This window comes from Podarcis melisellensis (assembly GCF_964234715.1).
Source record: "Podarcis melisellensis genome assembly, chromosome: 15".
Classification (NCBI taxonomy): Eukaryota; Metazoa; Chordata; class Lepidosauria; order Squamata; family Lacertidae; genus Podarcis; species Podarcis melisellensis.
Window position 1 is genome coordinate 12,423,348 of NC_138532.1, and position 19,188 is coordinate 12,442,535.

Consider the following 19,188-nt stretch of genomic DNA (forward strand, 5'->3'; position numbering starts at 1 on the left):
CCAAGTTTGGGAAACCCTGGTCTATAGGTTTCCCATCCTATACTCAAAGGTATCATTAGTGTGTCAGTAAGCAAAGTTGCATGTGCACAGTCAATTTGCAGAATTTCTTCCTGGCCTTTACCAGTCCAGAATGACAGTTTCATTTATGCACAGCTTGAATGTTTTTATTTATTTATTTTATAATTGGCCCTGTGACTGGGGAGAGACTGTTGTTTTCATTTCCTATTTCCATCTTTGCTCGGTTCTTTGACCAGCTGACAGGCTGCTAAAAATTGTCCAAAGCCCACTTGAGTTGAGAGAATTTTTAGCTGACGGGCTCCTTTGCTTCAATGCTGAGTGGATTTTAGCAGCCTGTCATCCGGTCAGCGAGAAATAGCGTCGTGCAAAGATAATTGTGATGATTTGAAGGGTCTGTTTCTGCAAGCAGGGATTCATACATTTCCCCTAAACTAATCTGTAGGAGAAAATGGGCCTCTCGTCTCCACATAACAACCCTTAGCATTAAGATGAAGCTTCGGGACATTTGAAGAGCTTCATAGCCTCCCAAGAATTGCTATTAAAAAGATGGGGGTTTAAATGTCCCAATTAGGCATCGAATAACATGTTAGGGAGGTTCTCAGGCTGGGTGGACAGCGGCATTTCCTGACAGTTACATCCCAGTGTTATAAGAAAAATCTGCTCCTTTTCCATTATGGGGTATTCTGGAGCCCATATAGAGTCCTTAAGTGGGTTCCCTATTGGTTGGAGAAAATAACAGAGGCCAACCAGAGTATATTGAGAAGCAAAGCAGCTAGTAAGCCTGATCTCTATTCAAGGAACTGTTGCAACAGGATCCTCACTCACAACACGCAGGAGGGAGAACTCTGAACAATGGTGTGCAAGCCCTTATATAGACATTTGAAACTGCCCACCCTGTAGACCAAGACCACCCCCCAAAAACATCATGCATCCATCACAGAAGGAGGCGGTCTACAGCAGAAATCCTGTTTGCCAGGACACCTGATACAACAACAACAATATTTATTACGGCCGTAGGCCCATACCGGTAAAAACAACACATAAATAACAGCTTGTGCACGTGGGGGGAAAAAACAGCCGCTAAAACACCACTATAACAATAAAATACTATAAGATAGAATGGCATACTACGCCTTAGTTAGCTTGTAGTGCTCCTTGGCGTCGCTTTTGGGTAAGGACAGCGACCAGGAACCTAGCCACTTTCAGGGTCGTATGAGTATCCTTATCCTGCAAGATTTGGGCAAGGTGGAATTTTGGTGGGGTACCCTCTAGTTTCTGTATGATTGATCCCAACAAATTTGCCCGTGGCACGTTGAACAGGGGGCAAGTGAACATAATGTGCTGGAGCGACTCCGGCGTCTCCTTATCACATTCGCACATGGCGGGGGCTTGGCCCTTTGAGAATCTATGTCTCAGGACGTTGGAGGGAAAAACGTTGAACCTCGCTTTGGTAAAGGCCAGTCTATGGGCAACAGTCGAAAGGGAGGAGAGGTATGATGGAACACACCTGATAATGGTCACTGATTGCATTACCTGGGCAGCCTGGCCATTCTTTTGTGATGGTTAATACTTTCGTTCCTGAATCCAGGTCACAGGCTCACCTTATTCATACACAAATATACCCTTAAGACAGAATTTGCAAGCAAAAAGACAATGAAAAGACTTTCCCCATTTGCCTCCCTTATTGCAGAGGAATATTTACGGTCATTGGGAGAATCAAAATGGCTTCGGGATTGCTCTCCCATACTATTTCAGACACATGGCTCATATATTTAGATATGTGTGCATTTATGAATATTTATTCTATATCTGAGACCTTAAAATTCTTATAACACCAGCACCCACACGTGTGGCTGTATATGTGTAGAACTGGAACTGGCGTCAACAGTCTGGGTGGTTGGGCATCTGCCGGGGGTCTCAGCCCTGCAAGTGAACCTATGACCCTCCAGATGTTGTTGAACTTCCACTCCCGATAGCCCAATTGGTAGAGCACAAGACTCTTAATCTCAGGGTCATGGGTTTGAGCCTCAAATTGGGCAAAAGATTCCTGCATTGGAAAAGGTTGGACTAGATGACCCTCGTAAGATAAAGGTAAAGGGACTCCTGACCGTTAAGTCCAGTCGCGGACGACTCTGGGGTTGTGGCACTCATCTCGCTTTATTGGCCGAGGGAGCCGGCGTACAGCTTCCGGTTCATGTGGCCAGCATGACTAAGCCGCTTCTGGCGAAACCAGAGCATTACATGGAAGCGCTGTTTACCTTCCCGCTGGAGTGGTACCTATTTATCTACTTGCACTTTGACGTGCTTTCAACTTCTAGGTGGGGAGGAGCAGGGACCGAGCAACGGGATCTCACCCCGTCGCGGGGATTCGAACCACCAACCTTCTGATCGGCAAGCACTAGGCTCAGTGGTTTAGACCACATCGCCACCCTCGTACTCTCTTCCAACTTAATAATTCTATGAAACTCCCATCAGCCTCTGCCGACATAGTGAATGGACAGGGATGATGGGATTTGTAGTCCAATGGCATATGGAGGGCCTCACATTGGCTAACACTGATTTATACTCTCCCACTTATTTTATTTTATTTAGAAACTCAGATCCTGCTTTTCAAAGCAAAACAAAAAACAAAAACCTTTCACAAGAAGGGTAACAAAATAGACTAGCCATCAATACAATAAATTTCAATGACACCAACCGTAATAAAATACAGTCAAACAGGTGAAATTCATTTCAATTACAGTCGTACCTTGGTCTTTGAACAGCTTGGTTCTTGAACGTTTTGGCTCCCGAACGCCGCAAACCCAGAAGTGAGTGTTCCGGTTCGTGAACTATTTTTGGAAGCCAAACGTCCAACAGGGTTTCCGCAGCTTCTGATTGGCTGCAGGAGCTTCCTGCAGCCAATCAGAAGCCACACTTTGGTTTTCGAATGTTTTGGAAGTCGAACGGATTTCCAGAACAGATTCCGTGCTACTTCCAAGGTACGACTGTATACAGAAATCCCTGCCAATCAATTCTCTTAAGGGAATGGACTCATATACATATATATGCATCCATTACATGGGGCAAAAAGGACAGGTTGTCATGGTCTGTCTAAATTTGAGATTTTTAAGCAAATTATCATACAAACTGGTAGGGGCTTTTTCTTAGAGGGCTTGTTCATTGGTAAGAAAAATGAATAGGAGCTTGTAAGAATTTGGAGTACTGTAAACTGCAGCTGCTATGGTGTCAAGATGAAAACTTATTCTGCGACTCAATCTGCTTATTTTTGCCCTCTGCCTCTGTGGATGTTCTAGGGAAGGCTCTGCCACACATACAAAGGGAGTTTTTGCTAAGAGTTCAAGTCAGCAGAAAAGGTGACGAGGAAACTGACGGCAGCACCGGCTGTTACGAAGAGAGGCAGGAATCAGGGTGGGAGAAGAGAGTCTCTGAGGAAGAGAGGGGTTTGGAAAAAAAGGATATTTTCAGCTAGAAGTGGGAGGCAGCGGACCTGGCACTATTACATAATACCCGTTTTCAGTGGCGTAGCGTGGGTTGTCAGCACCCGGGGCAAGGCAAGTAATTTGTGCCCCCTAACCTGTGGATTTGCGCCCCCTAACCCTAACCCCCAGATGTTGTGCCCGGTGCGGCCAGCCCCCCCTGCACCCCCCACGCTACGCCACTGCCCGTTTTACATTTGTAAGGAATCAACTGTTTAATGTCACAGTACTTGGACTCTGGAACCGCCTGCCTCTTGAAACCGAGCCAGATTGGGGGGGGGGTATAAATAAATTATTATTATTATTATTATTATTATTATTAAGAAGAAGAAGAAGAAGAAGAAGGCTGGCTCCTTCATCACACTTTAGGATGCCTGCTAAGAAACATTTTTGCTTAGAGAAACCTACCCAGAAATGTAGAAAGTTTGTGTTTTAATGTTTTTAGTTTAGCACTGATTTTTTTTAAAAAAAATTAGGTAGTTGCTTTAAACTGTTTCTACCACTAATATTGTTTTATTCATTTGTCAACTGCTTCGAGATCTTTTGCAATCAAGCAGTGTATACATTTTGTGAAATAAATATAAAGCAAATTCATTTATTAACTTTCGCAGCCACAGTTCTCGTGGGGAGTGAGGTCAAGGTTGTTTTCAGGCTGCAGGTGTGGGCTTATATGATCGGATCTATATAGGAAGCAATTCATAAATGAAATAAGAAATATACCACTGAACCGTAACAGATTAAAAGATTGTCATTGATAAATAAGCACAGCACAAATGCAGGAATACTGCGAAGTAACAAATCCCAAAGGAATTAAGTCTGGAAAATGAGAATATTTTTTTAAAAGGGTTTATTAACTGAATTAAAGAAAACAAAGTCAGCTAAGAGAATAGTGTCTTTTTCTGCAAGTATGACCAGGGGTAGGGTTATGTCCAGCCTAGGGGCCATTCTTGGCAAGCCAGGAGGTCTAGTTTTGCCCTCCTACCCTTTTATTTTTTTGCTAAACCAGCCTCCTCCATGTCAATCAAGTGCCACCATCTCCCCATCATCATCAATCACTTGCAAACGTCATAAAGGGAGTAGCCACAGGCGCTTCAGAAATGAATATTCCTTGCTGAAGAAGGGTAGAGGAAATGTTTCTTTACTGTTGATGCCCAAGTACATTTCTCACACTATTCCGAAAATCCAAATGGACTTTTTCTAGTTTTGGGTTTTTCCCTTCCCTTCGGCATCCCTGAGTCTCTTCCCAGTTTTCGCATGCATGTGTGCATGCACACCTTAAGTACATCTCAGAGCACTTTACAGTTGGTAATGGATTCAGACCCCAAAGACCCTTAGAAGCTGAGAAGTAGCATTCTTCCCATTTTACAGCTGGGTGAGTTGACGCAGGCTAGAGAGGTTGCAGATCATGAAGCCGCAGACTTATTCAAAAGTAAAATCTGCCCTCTCTGTTCGCCCAGGCTAGTTCAATACAGTGGTACCTCAGGTTACAGACGCTTCAGGTCACAGACTCCACTAACCCAGAAATAGTACCTCGGGTTAAGAACTTTGCTTCAGGATGAGAACAGAAATTGTGCACCAGTGGCCTGGCGGCAGCGGGAAACCCCATTAGCTAAAGTGGTACCTCAGGTTAAGAACAGTTTCAGGTTAAGAACGGACCTCCAGAACAAATTAAGTTCTTAACCCGAGGTAAGGTAAAGGTAAAGGGCCATTAGGTCCTGTCGTGGCTGACTCTGGGATTGCAGCGCTCATCTCGATTTACTGGCCGAGGGAGCCGGCATACAGCTTCCAGGTCATGTGGCCAGCATGACTAAGCCGCTTCTGGCGAACCAGAGCAGCGCTCGGAAACGCTGTTTACCTTCCCGCTGGAGCGGTACCTATTTATCTACTTGCACTTTGACGTGCTTTCGAACTGCTAGGCTGGCAGGAGCAGGGACCGAGCAACAGGAGCTCACCCCATCACAGGGATTCGAACCGCCAACAGTGGTAACCCGAGGTACCACTGTATATTTTCCTGCCTGAGGCTGCAGAAGACTTCCTCCCCTCCCTAAATTCCACATACTGATGCCCACCAGACAGGCAGTTTAATCGTACTTCAACACCGATGATGGTACAGCATCCTTGATTGCACCTGTGGACAAGAGGCTAGCTTAGGAGCCCATTGGAAAGGCATCAGCGGCAAGAACTGTCAGGATTCATGGTTTGGTGCAAATATCTAGAGAAGACTCAGCAGGAATCGCTTGGGGGACTGCTGCCCTCCTGTGTAGGCATGGCTGAAGTTCAATTTCTGTCATTTCCCCAATATTAAAGTTCTGTTCTCCACATCAGTTTTTTTTTAAGAAAGTCATCGTGAAAATTAATCGGTATTTTAGTGCGAGCATTGTTTGCAATCTTGCAATTTTGTTTCCCTAATATAAATAATTCCAATATGTTTCCCCCCACCCAGTAATACTGTCTGTGCATTTTTATGGTCAATTCTCCCTCATAGACACATTTTTGTATTCATAATTTGGTTGCATCGCAATATTCAGAGACGCGTGAATTGTTTGCATAAGTGTGAATTAGGTGGTTTCACATCAAAATCCAAACAGAACTCTGTTCCTGAGACAGCTGCCTCGATGGCAGAAGCAGTTTTGCTATCCACACACTTACCTATCCCACTAAGTGCTTCACCTGTAGTTGCACAGCCTTTTAATAAATTGTAAATAACTAATGTTGGGGGTTATCAGGAGCACAGCATGCCGTGGAGGATGGAGAATTTGCCTCTATTATCCTGTACTGAGTTCCAGATTAAAATTGCTACCCTGTTCACAAGCCACTATTAGCTCCCAGGTAGGAGCGTCCATCATAAATTTAAAAAGGCTGAACTTTTCCCAGCATGTAGATAAGTTCCCTCCAATTTAGCAAATTCACCTGCTTTTTTTAAGGAAATAAAAATAAGTTCTTATGATGATGATGATGATTTATATTCTGCTTTCAAGTGGCACTCCCAGGGGCCTCCTTTTTGAGGCCCACTGAGAGTCAGATTTTTATTAGGTTTAATATTTGCAATCCCTTTTCCAACAAATGCCATTCATGCAATCAACAATCATGCAAATATGTGGGTTTTTTTTTTTAAATTGCAGACGTATTGGGGGTAGCTGACCTGGATTTGGACCCTAGTGAAGAGAGTAGGGATTGCATTCAGCTAACCTTTACACAATGAAATTAATCCAGATCTGAGGCCACATGCCTGCTATTTGCACTAGGTGTGTGTGTTGGGGGGGGACTCCTGCTTGCTGGAGTTTGCTTAAAACCTGCTTAGCATCAGGCACCCTCAGATCATTTCTTAGCTCCATAGCCTCACCTGTGTTCATTTCTGGTGTTTTGATTTGATGCACAGAAATAACTAGAGCAAGGCAGGAAGATGGAGATCTCAGACTTACCTTAACCCTTCCTCAGCCTCGGCCCTCCAGATGTTTTTGGCCTACAACTCCCATGATCCCTAGCTAGCAGGACCAGTGGTCAGGGATGATGGGAATTGTAGTCTCAAAACATCTGGAGGGCCAAGGTTGAGGAAGCCTGCCTTAACCCATCCCACACCTTGCCCTGGAGAACCAAGATCTCAGCAAGCTCTGAGCCATCATACCCCCCCCCCAAAAAAAAATATCCCTGGGAAGTGTGGTTTGTCAAGGGTGCAGAGAGTTGTCAGGAGACCCCTATTCTCCTTGCAGAATTACAGTTCCCAGCGTGGTCTAACAATCAATTATTCAAACCACAAACTGGGCAAAAGATTCCTACATCGCAGGGGGCTGGACCAGATGACCCTCATGGAATATTCCAACTCTATGATTCTTCTGAGGAAACTCTGGGAATTGAAGCTTTGAGCACTCTCAGGGCGCTTTTAGTCTGGCATTAGCAGGTGGCTTCAGCCGATTTCTCCAGCCACACCTTTCTGCCTCCAAAGAGCAATGCCGGTCTCCCTGTGTGCCTGAACCCAAGCTGCTGGATGCTGTTGCCACGGCAACCAAGCAACATCCGCTTGATGTGCTAGACTTGTCGCTGTGTCAAATGGGGAATGGGTTGTCAAAGCAGAGGAGCTCTGGAGCATCACTGACTCATTTCTGCTTCTTCTATAAAATGGTGATTTTCTTGAGTCAAAATGAGAGTACAGTCATACCTCGGGATGAATACGCTTCAGGTTGAGCACTTTTGGGTTGCGCTCTGTGGTGACCCAGAAGTAACGGAGCATGTTACTTCTGGGTTTCGCCATTCGCGCATGCGCAGACGGTCAAAATGATGTCACACGCATGCATGGAAGCGGTGAAACGCGACCCACGCACGCGCAGAAGCGCTGTTGCATCTTACGTTCTGTTCAGGATGCGACCAGGGCTCTGGAACGGATCCTGTTTGCATCCCAAGGTAGCACTGTAGTCCTAAACTTTTCTATATATATATATAGAAAAAAAACCACTGATCTTAACTATGGCTCGTTTGAAATGAGACAGCTTCAAGTCAGATGTGTGGTGTTTTTTTCAACAAACCCTGGTTAAGATGAACTACAGTTTAGAGTTCAGACGTAACACTAAACTGTGGCTAACTGAAATTGGAAGTAAAAGCTTCCAGTCTTTTCCTTGTCGCTGTGGTGGAGGGAAAGTGGGGAGGCAGATTGATGCAAACCTGAAGAGGGGGATAGGCCTTGTTCCCATCACGATGAACTATAGACCGTGATGTCCAAACTCAGCCGCTAAGTGTGTGCATGTGCATTTATCAGTGTTGCAATGACACTTTCTTCCTGAAGTGCATCTTCAGTGGCAAAGACACTGCTAGCTGTTTTGCAAGGCAACAGGGATTTCTTAGTAAATATAACCCTAACTAGAGATCAGATTGGGGATACCTTCTGGAAACATTTCTGGGTCCCTCAAAGTGTTCTCTATATACGGTGATTGTTGAATGTGCTGTGAAATATTTGTTGGAAGGGAGAGGGAACATACACTGTTCCCTTAGCAACCAGACTGCAGCCATGCTGCAGTAGTGAAACCCCTGATGCTGCTCTATTTGCACCAGAACATGCATTAGAAATCACATTCTAAAGCACATCCATTTACACATTCTGGAGAGGCCGCAGTTGGCTCAGGGAAGCAGGATGCGAACAGCTGACCTGTACAAAGAGGGATCACGTAGTGACTGTGGTGATGTCACAGAGCTATTCAGATGTATGAGGACATCCCAGTGGCATAGCATAGTTTGCTGCTACCCAGGGCATGCAAACAAACCAAGGGATGGGGCAGGGCACAGAAGGTAAACGGAACCTCCTGTGCCAGTCCATCCAGCACTGCTGGAGCAATGCCAGCTCCAAGCCACTTTTCGAGATTGAGTCCAGCCTTGCAAAGCAGTTCAGGGCTGGCATGAGAAAGACACAACAGCCATGTGCCCTTCCATCCCAGCCTTGGCACATGGCTGTTGCGTTCTTCTCATGCTACCTTGCCAGCCCAGAGTTGCTTTGCAATGCCGGGATCTGATCTGAGTGGTTTGTCCGGTTAGGAGCCAAATGTGCCACCCAGAAAAAATTGCCTGAGGCCATTGCCTTGGCAGCACCACTCCCCACTACGTCCTTGGCGCATCCTTCTACGACATTCGCTGTGTGGTCCTCAATTGTATAAGATAGCGTTCCCTGACTGCACTAGATGCTTTGGGTTATTGTTCATTTTGTTTATTTCAACAATTTATATGCTGCTTAAAGCACTATAGCCCTCTAAGCCAGAGCTTTCTAAACTGTGTGTCATGACACATAAGTGTGTCGGCTGCAGTGCATAGGTGTGTCGCGCGAACATTCCCTATGCTCCTCCCGGAGCTGAAAAGGCGTTCGTTTAACCTCCAGTTTGCATGTCTAAAACGTGCATCACCAACGTGAAAAGTTTGGAAAGCTCTGCTCTAAGTGTACAGCAAGGTTGTGATGGATATAATAAACCATTTTTTAAAAAGTATTTAAAATGCCAGCTGAAATAGAAAGGTCTTCAGTGTAAGTTCAGCAGGGAGCTGGGTTGTCCTGCTTCTCCCATCACGGGTGATATTTGGCCATGTTGAGTGGCAATAATAATAATAATAATAATAATAATAATAATAATAATACCCCGCCCGCCCATCTGGCTGGGTTTCCCCAGACATTCTGGGTGGCTCCCAACAGAACACTAAAAACAGAATAAAACTTCAAACATCAACATTTCCCTAAACAGAGTTGGGGACCAACAGAGTTGGGGACCAAAACTTCTAGAGAGCACCAGTTTGGTGGAGGGTCATATAGGACCATGCAGTACAGGTGTGGATGCAAGAGGGCCATGTTTTCCTTCCTGGCCTTCCTTTGCCACAAGCAGTGCTATTTCCATTCCACTGCAGTTCAGGTTCCATCAAATGCTTTGCGGTTCATCTCACTGCCCACACTATTTTACAGAATTGGTTGTGTAAATTTTGGATTTAACATAATTCTTTCCACACCACTTGTTTAAATGCAACGGAGACACAATTTATATGAAGTGTGGGGGGGGGGGACTCTTGCCATTTTCATACTGCTTGAGGACTGAATACAACAACAGACTGGATTGATTTCCATTCCAACCGTGAGTTCTTTTCCAGATTTCAATTCTGGAATAAATGACCAGTGTCAACTTCTGCTCCCATTTCCTATTCCTCTTGGAATTTCCCAGGAGTGAAAAAAAACCAAAAACCCTGTCTTGTTGGCATTCAGGAAATGATGCCAAAGTAACAACAAATCAGAGATCACTGGCAATAATAATAATAATAATAATAATAATAATAATAATAATAAACATTGTAGAGCTTTGGGAGGAGCTTTCTGCACATACGACAGCACCAGGGTAGCTTTCATTCTAGCCAGCAGCAAAAATGTTCAAGGTTGAAAAATCAATCGGAATATTTCGATTTTATGTGACATGTGCATCTTTTTTTCAGCAGTATGCATTTATTGATGTACACTTTCACATACCGGATTCAATGAGCTGACTCGTTGAAATTGATGAATTATTGAACTCCACCCCAATCTCTGAGCGATGCAAGATCCCAGGGGTCCCAGGCATTTACCTAGAGTCTGAATTTCTTTGGAATGAGGCACAGTGGAGACTGTGGTGTCTTTATGATATATAGTTTCTTTACACATATATACTACCTGAGCCACTGCTGTAAGGGTTCAAAACATTAACACCCCAAGAAGGACTTGCTTCTCCCATAGTCATAGCCTTGGATTCAAAACAGAAACAAACCATTGCTTTGCTTCACTGCTCCACTACAAAACTCTCAACTATTACACTGATCCTGGTACGACTGCACCGGCTACCGATTAGTTTCTGGGCCCAATTCAAAGTGCTGGTTTTGATCCATAAAGCCTTAAATGGCCCACAACCACAATATCGCAAGGACGTTCCATATGAACCTACCTGGACCCTAAGATCACCTTCTGAGCCCCTCCTTCGTGTGCCTCCTCCTCAAGAGGTCTGGAGGGTGGCAACATGCGAACAGGTCTTCTCTGCAATGGCTCCCCAGCTGTAAAATGCTCTCCCCAGGGAAGTTCACCTGACGCCTTCATTATATACCTTTAGGCACCAGGCAAAAACGTTCCTTTTAAACCAGGCCTTTGATTGACCTGATTGACATCCTATACCCTTTTAAAATGTGGCTCTTTTGCGGAGAGTGTTATTGGGTTATTGTTCTTATTTTGATTTTATATATTGTGATATTTTCTGTGAAAAATATATAGGGTGGTATATAAATTCAATAAACTAACTAACTAACTAACTAACTAACTAACCAGGGAGGCAGGCCCACCCATTTGCCTCTGGCACAGAGCCACTCCCTGTGTTCCCTTAACAACTCATCTTTAGCGGGTCATTATCAGGCTGGCTATTCCAGCAATGGAATCTGTCCTGGATCCAGAAATTAGAAGGTTTGATTAGATTTTAACACTTGCTGGATCCAGGGATTAGACAGGTCTGATACCCCCCACCCCAAACTCATAACAGAACCTAAGTAACTTAAGGCCATTGATTTCAATGAGGCTCCTCTGAGTAGAACTAGCATTGGCTACAACCCCTTGTGTGCAAGCCTTTTTTTTTTTTTTTTTGAGAAGCAAAGCAGCTAGTAAGCATGATCTTTATTAGACTGTTGCAACAGGGTCCCCCGCTCACCCCACGCAGGGAGGGAGGAGAGGAACCGAGAACATTGGTGTGCAAGCTCTTATATACTTTAAAAAAAAATTATTAAGGATTTTCTTGTTTTACAGATGTGTAGTGCCTCGTATTTTTTTTTCTTCTTCTTCCACGTAGCGTTTTTACAAATCTGTTTCATTTGTTGAGGCATTAGGGGGAGAAGAAAAAAGAAAGAAAAAAGAAAGGGGGTGGAGAGAGGGAAGATGGATGGGGGTGGGGTCGGGTGGCGGTGTTTCTATTATGTTTAATGTATGTAGAGTTTGGTGTCAGCGTTGCTTGTGTTGTTCACTTGTGTTCCTTTGGTGGTGAGAGAGGTTGGGGTTGGCCTAGGGTGTGATTGTTTGCTTGTGATTGGCTGTGGTGAACTTTGTTTTCGTGTGTGAGTGAGGTGTGTGTGTGTTTTGGATCAGGTTAGCCATATTGATTTGTATGCTGTTGGTGGATTATTGTCATTGTCTTGTTGGGCTGTGTATGTGATAAAGGGGAGCCATACCGGGGTGAAGGTGTCTTCTTCTGTTTGTCCCCGTGTCAGTTTCAGTTTATTCGTTAATTTTTCTAGTAGGGCTGTTTCCCATACTATTTGGTACCATTGGTCCATGCTTACTCCTGACAGGTCTCTCCAGTGTCTGGTTATGGTGTTTCTGGCTGCTGAGAGCAGGTGGGTTATGAGTTCTTTGTGTGCAAGCCAGAGATGCAAGAAGGCATCAGAGAAAAGAGGGGGGGAGGGATTGAGGCCAGTGTTGACCGCAACACCCCTGACCATCATTCAAGGCACCCCAGGGTGCCACAGCACACTGGTAGAAAACCACTGGCCTAAGAAGATAGATACCCAATTGGCCTCCTTGTGCTTCTTTTATAAAACAAATCACCTACTGTGGCACTACAGCATTTGTTTCAACATACAATTCCTTCTTGAGACATCCTCCAGGAACTGGTCATTTTTCCAACACTTCAACGCTGTCAGCTTTGTTATTGGGCAACATATACATATTGTTAATTTTAAAAAGTCCATTTAACGTCAAGCTACTTTTGCTAACATTAAGTTATGGGATTGGGAGTTTTTCGTTTGTTCTTGTTTTGACTATGTATTTTGTCTTATCATTTTGTTGTGAAGTGCCCTGTGATCTTTGGATGAAGGGCAGTGTACAAATGTTGTTGTTGTTGTTGTTGTTAGACACTTTGAATTCTGTTTTCCTATTTTGGCAATGCTGTTGTATTAAATCCCTTTCCTGTCTTTTCTGCCTTTCAGATCATGGTGTACATGACGGGCGGGACAAAAGTGGTAGATTCGGATTTCAACCGTCGGCTCAGCTTCCTCTACCCCATGCCTTTCAATAATGTCTCCATTGCAATTAATAATACCAAAGAAGCCGACTCAGGGCAGTACATGTGCACAGTGAACCTCCTCAACAGTGGGAGCGAGCAAAACATTGGACTCATCAACCTTACAGTCCTAGGTGAATTGAGCCTTGGCTTGCTGTGGGTTTGGGGGAACCTAAGGTTAGAGGTATTTCCTACTGTCCCGAGGGCACTAGGCAAACAGCTACTTACAGCCCTCGTTTTAGTACACCAGATTGAGTTCCTAAGAAAATTTTGCATCACAGTTTCATATCACAAATGTGCTTAATGGTTGGGCGTAGGTTTTCTTCTTCGCTGGGTGGTAACATCTTACAAAGATAAAATGTGAAAATATTTTTAAAACAAAAACGTAGCAACCAGGTTTATCCCCTGTAGTGTCACTAGGGCAACATGAACCAAGCCATTAAGAATCAAAGCAGTCAGGATTTCAAGAGAGGTAGCTGGTGTGGACACAGCCCTACAATGATTGCCAATGCGACCAGAATTTGGGATTAACAAATCTGTCAATTTCAGTTGCTCACACCCTATTCCTGTGAACTTTCCTCCCTTTTTCTAATGCCCTCATGAAAATGCACATGTGCCTTTGTGTGCATATAATAATAATAATAATAATAATAATAATAATAATAATAATAATACAGTGGTGCCTCGCAAGACGAAATTAATTCGTTCTGCAAGTTTTTTCGTCTTGCGAGTTTTTCATCTTGCGAAGCACGAAATCCCATAGGAATGCATTGAAAATCAATCAATGCATTCCTATGGAAACTGCCTTCAGACCAGGTCCGGGGACAGTCTGTCCCCCGACCTCTTCTGAAGGCTGGGGGGGGACAAGGGCTTTTCTTCCCACCCCCAGCATTTTAAAAAACCCCGGGACAGCAGAGGACTTATTTCTTATTTCTGAAGGCCGGGGGGGGGGAAGGCTTTGCTCCCCACCGCCAGCATTTAAAAGAGGTCCCCAGAGATTTCCCTATGGGCTTTCTTATTTCGAAGCAAGCCCATAGAGAAATTCGTCTTGCGAAGCAACTCGCAAACGGAAAACCCTTTCGTCTTGCGGGTTTTCCGTCTTGCGAGGCATTCGTCTTGCGGGGCACCACTGTAATAATAAAAAAAATTATTTATATCCCGCCCTCCCCAGCCGAAGCCGGGCTCAGGGCGGCTAACAACAATAAAACAGTACAACAGTACAACACAACACAACACTCTAAAATCATTCCTTATAAAATTAATTCAAATTAAACCACTGGCAACCATTGGGCCAGAGCTCCGCGAAGATTGCTGAAGGAGGGAGTCAGGCTGTGCCCTGGCCAAAGGCCTGGTGGAACAACTCTTCTAATATTTGCATCTTTGCATGCAATTTTCCTGCATATAAAGATTTTGTGCACATTATTTTTACTAATGTATGTGTTTGGTGCACACTTTGCCCTAGTACAGTCGTACCTTGGCTTTTGAACAGCTTAGTTCTCGAATGTTTTGATGTCTGAACGGCACAAACCCATAAGTGGCTGTTCCAGTTTGCAAACTATTTTTGGAAGCCGAACATCCAACAGGGCTTCTGATTGGCTGCAGGAACTTCCGGCAGCCAATCAGAAGCCACACTTTGGTTTCGAATGTTTTGGAAGTTGAACGGACTTCCAGAACAGATTCCATTCGACTTCCAAGGTGCATGCTTTTTCAGTACAGTGGTACCTTGGGTAACATACACTTCAGGTTACATACACTTCAGGTTACAGACTCCGCTAACCCAGAAATAGTGCTTCAGGTTAAGAACTTTGCTTCAGGATGAGAACAAAAATCGCGCTCCGGCAGCACGGCGGCAGCAGGAGACCCCATTAGCTAAAGTGGTGCTTCAGGTTAAGAACAGTTTCAGGTTAAGAATGGACCTCCGAAACAAATTAAGTACTTAACCTGAGGTACCACTGTACACATTTTAGGTGTTGGAGATCTGCGCTGCAAAAATGTGGCAAGTGTGAATTTCAAATGATAGTTGCATTTCAGTGCATGGGAAGCACCAAATTAGACAGGTTTGCAGTAAAATGGAAACTGAATGGATTTCTCCCTATCCTTATTCAGAACCAGCTGCAGTGTTGTTTGTGGCCACAAGATGGCAATGTTATAATTTTCCATCTTATTCACCTTTGTTAACTATGGGCCACCTGATGCAGATTTTTAACCCTCATTATATTCTTTTGCAGTTCCTCCATCCCTGCCAAAGTGTCAGATTCATGGAAGCCCTCGTGTCGGGGGGAACATTACCATGACCTGCAATTCTACGTTTGGCAAGCCTATCCCTAAGTACAACTGGAGACGCACTGGACCCACCGATCAAGTTTTCTTTGAACCTGTGCAAGGTAGGAAATAAATATGTCCATGTGGGAACAGATTCAGAGAGAGTCACGAAGATGGTTGAGGATGTGCAAAGCTGGTCCTGTAAGGAAAGCTTGGGGGAACTGGGTAGGCTTACTTCAGAAGAGAGAGGACTGAGGTGCAGAAGGTTTGGGGAACCCATGCAATTTGTTGTTGTTTAGTCGTGCACTGTTGTTGTTGTTGTTTAGTCATTTAGTCGTTTAGTCGTGTCCGACTCTTTGTGACCCCATGGACCAGAGCACGCCAGGCACTTCTGTCTTCCACTGCCTCCCGCAGTTTGGTCAAACTCACGCTGGTAGCTTCGAGAACACTGTCCAACCATCTCGTCCTCTGTCGTCTCTTTCCCAACATCAGGGTCTTTTCCAGGGAGTCTTCTCTTCTCATGAGGTGGCCAAAGTACTGGAGCCTCAGCTTCAGGATCTGTCCTTCCAGTGAGCACTCAGGGCTGATTTCCTTCAGAATGGATAGGTTTGATCTTCTTGCAGTCCATGGGACTCTCAAGAGTCTCCTCCAGCACCATAATTCAAAAGCATCAGTTCTTTGGCGATCAGCCTTCTTTATGCTCCAGCTCTCACTTCCATACATCACTACTGGGAAAACCATAGCTTTTACTATACAGACATTTGTTGGCAAGGTGATGTCTCTACTTTTTAAGATGCTGTCTTAAAATGCTAGTCGTGCACTAGCATTCTGCAAATTTCTTAATGAGTTTTTAAAGTATTTTAAATCCACTCTTTCATAAAATATAACAACCTAGCCTCCAACATATAAAACAAATACAGCTGGCCCTTAAATATCTAGAAGATGGAATTTGAGAAATCAGCATGAGATGCTTAATCTCAGCGTCATGGGTTGGGCAAAAGATTCGTGCATTGCAAGGGTGATCCTCGTTGTCACTTCCAACTCTACAATTGGATGGTTCTATAATAAAACATCAGTAGATACTGCTTGGTTTAAAGAAAAACTCGTATTGTGAAGGCTTGTCTAAGCACGGCAGTATTTAAAAGGTGTTGCAAGGAGGGAGGGACAGATCCTGATGAATCTCTACTGGAAGGGAGTTCCACGGGGCAGAGTCTACCACTTTGGTCCTTAGTGAAGGCCAACCAAACATGAGGAGTGGGGGGAACCACCAGAAGTGCCCCATCGGAGGATCTCAGTGCTTGTAGATGGACTATAAGGGCTCAAGTGGTCATTAATTAATAAATTTTGTTTATTTCATAAATTTGTGCACTGCTTAATTGTAAATAAACTGCAAAGCAGTTTACAGAGAGTTAATACCCCTTGCACAGATGAAGGCAAAGACTACATCTAAGGACCAGGCTTGAAGGGGAACCTGTGGCCCTCCAGATATTGTTGGACTACAACTCCCATCATGCCTGATCATTGGCCATGCTAGCTGAGGCTGATGGGAGCTGGAGTCAGGTTCCCCAAGCCTAACTTAGACGTAAAGACGTTTGAAGTACAGAAGGGGTTCAGCTTTGTCTCTGAATTGACAAATGGTGGTTTAGCTTTATGCGCAAACACAGCCTGTGTACAGCTGGGCTGGATTTACATTGATCTTCTAAACGTTATTAAATTGAACGTTCTATAAGGTTCAGTGGCAGTTTCCCTTTGTCGGTGGTTCTCCACTCTGCATCGCCCTCTGGTGTCTCATTTTAATAATGCATTTTAACGTTATAAACAACGGGTGTAGATCTGTCCCTGGAGAATAAGGCTATCCATGGCTACTGGTTGTGACAGCTGAGGCAGTATGCCTTTGAATAAGAGTTTTCGGGATTCGCAGGCAGGAGCAAGTGGGTGTTGTGCTCCTGCCCTGCTTGTGTTCTCTACAGAGGCATCTCACATTGTACAAAAACAGCAAGCTGGTCTGGAGAAACCTTTGGCCTGACCTAGCAGAGCTCATTCCATGCTTTTAGGACAATATCGCTGGATGAAAAACAAGATCCCAACCGAAATAAGCTGCTGCTCTGAAGCCTTGTTTCTGTTGTAATTTTTGCAGACCGCAAGAGGGGGATTCTGCGGCTAAACAACCTCACGGCGGGTATGTCTGGAACCTATTTCTGCAATGCTTCCAGCGATGCTGGCTTTTCCAGCTGCACCATCGCCCTGGAGGTGTATCCACGTGAGTGCAATCTTGGTTTGACCCTACGGAGCTGCCAGTGAACGCTTTGCATGGAAATGGAAGTGTCAAGGGTTCTTAACCCTTCCATACCCAGATTCTTTTCCTGCTGCACATTTTTTACATGACTAGGGAAGGAGAAGAGGGCCTGTGCTGAATTCTGGGGCCAGATCAAGGCTGGATCTACACCGATATGAAAAACGCTATAAAAACACTATATAGCTCCCAATGCAATTTACTGTTGACGATAGATTGCTGCTCTATAGCGCTATCTGGTGTCACATTTTTATAACGCATTTTAAACGTTATAATTGACAGGTGTAGCTGAGTCTCTACTGATGTCAGGGACAGGGCAGAGGAGGAATGGTGGAGACCGCCTCCCCAGCCTGACCCTTCCAGAGAAGAAGAAGACAGTTCAGAATTACAACAGGGGTTTGAGGGAGGTCACAGAGGCAGATGAGGGGTAAAGCTGGGAAATAATAGGAGAGGAGGAGGAGGAAGCACCAGGAAGGTGACAGCTGGCAGACACAGTGTCTTTAGAAAGTACTCCAGACCCCCCTATCCCAGAACCTGGCGAGCCTTGAAAGTAGGAGAGCAAAGAGCTCAAAGGAAGAGGGCACATTTCATCGCCCATGGTGATGACTCAAGAGGAAGTGGGAGAGATGGAGGGGGTGGAGATTCACTTGGGACAATACCATTATTCTGAGAGGCTGCATTCCCAAGCTTCTCTCTGTAAATATTGAATAAAAAGCAGATGGTAAGGACTTTTCCTTGTCTTGTCCATTCCTGGCAACCTGCTTTGGGGGCTGGTTCCTCTGCCGCCCAACAACTATCCTCAATGGCTGTGTTGTATCTCCACTGTCAGAGGAAGTAATGCTTCTCAAGACGAGTTGCTGGAAACCACAGGAGGGGAGAGCGCTCTTGTGCTCAGTTCCTGCTTGCAGGCTTTTCATAGGCATCTCATTGGCCACTGTGAGGACACGATGCTGGACTAGATGGGCCACTGTTCTGGTCCAGCAGGGCCCTTCTTTATGTTCCTATCAGATTTCACACGTCTATGATCCTGGAATCTCTTCTCTTCCCACTCTTATTACCATTTTCTGTTTTCTCTCTGCTGTGACTCCCTTTGCAGCGATCAATGGAGCCATGGTGGCTGGTGCCGTCATAGGAGCCCTCATTGGACTTGGCCTGATCATTTTGTTTCCACTCCAGATGCTCTTCTACAGAAGGAAGATGAAAGAATCACAGGAGGAGATGGCCAATGAGATCAAGTGAGTGAAAACGAGGTTCTTAAATTGCAACACAAGGCAGGCAAGTTGTGACCAGACACGACTAAAGAGGCTAAAATCTGCTTGGAAATACTTTTAAACACAACAGCAGAAGGCCAGTGAACAGATTGCTGTCTATGAAAGAAACAAGTGCAATAATATCAAACAGAAATCAACAACGCATTATACCTGAATGAACCTCAGGGAAGGGAGAAATTGTCCCTTATTTCTCCCTTCCCTGGAATTCATTCGGGTACAATGCATTGGTGATTTCCATTTGATATTCTTACATTCATATCCACAATAGCTGTTCCATAGTCTAGGCCACCATACCTCTAGAATTAAGTTAGTAGTTGTTTTCCAGTACTGTGCTAACATATTTCCAT

At 44.6% G+C, this 19,188-nt stretch overlaps 1 protein-coding gene across 1 annotated transcript in view; it reads left to right on the forward strand.

Moving 5' to 3' along the window:
- ESAM (endothelial cell adhesion molecule) overlaps positions 1-19,188 on the forward strand; it is a 93,268-nt gene that overhangs the window by 71,087 nt on the left and 2,993 nt on the right. The window contains exons 3-6 of the mRNA XM_081891155.1: positions 12,942-13,149; positions 15,244-15,399; positions 17,415-17,537; positions 18,667-18,805. Coding sequence (XP_081747281.1) covers positions 12,942-13,149; positions 15,244-15,399; positions 17,415-17,537; positions 18,667-18,805 — 626 coding nt within the window. The remainder of the gene's footprint in view (positions 1-12,941; positions 13,150-15,243; positions 15,400-17,414; positions 17,538-18,666; positions 18,806-19,188) is intronic.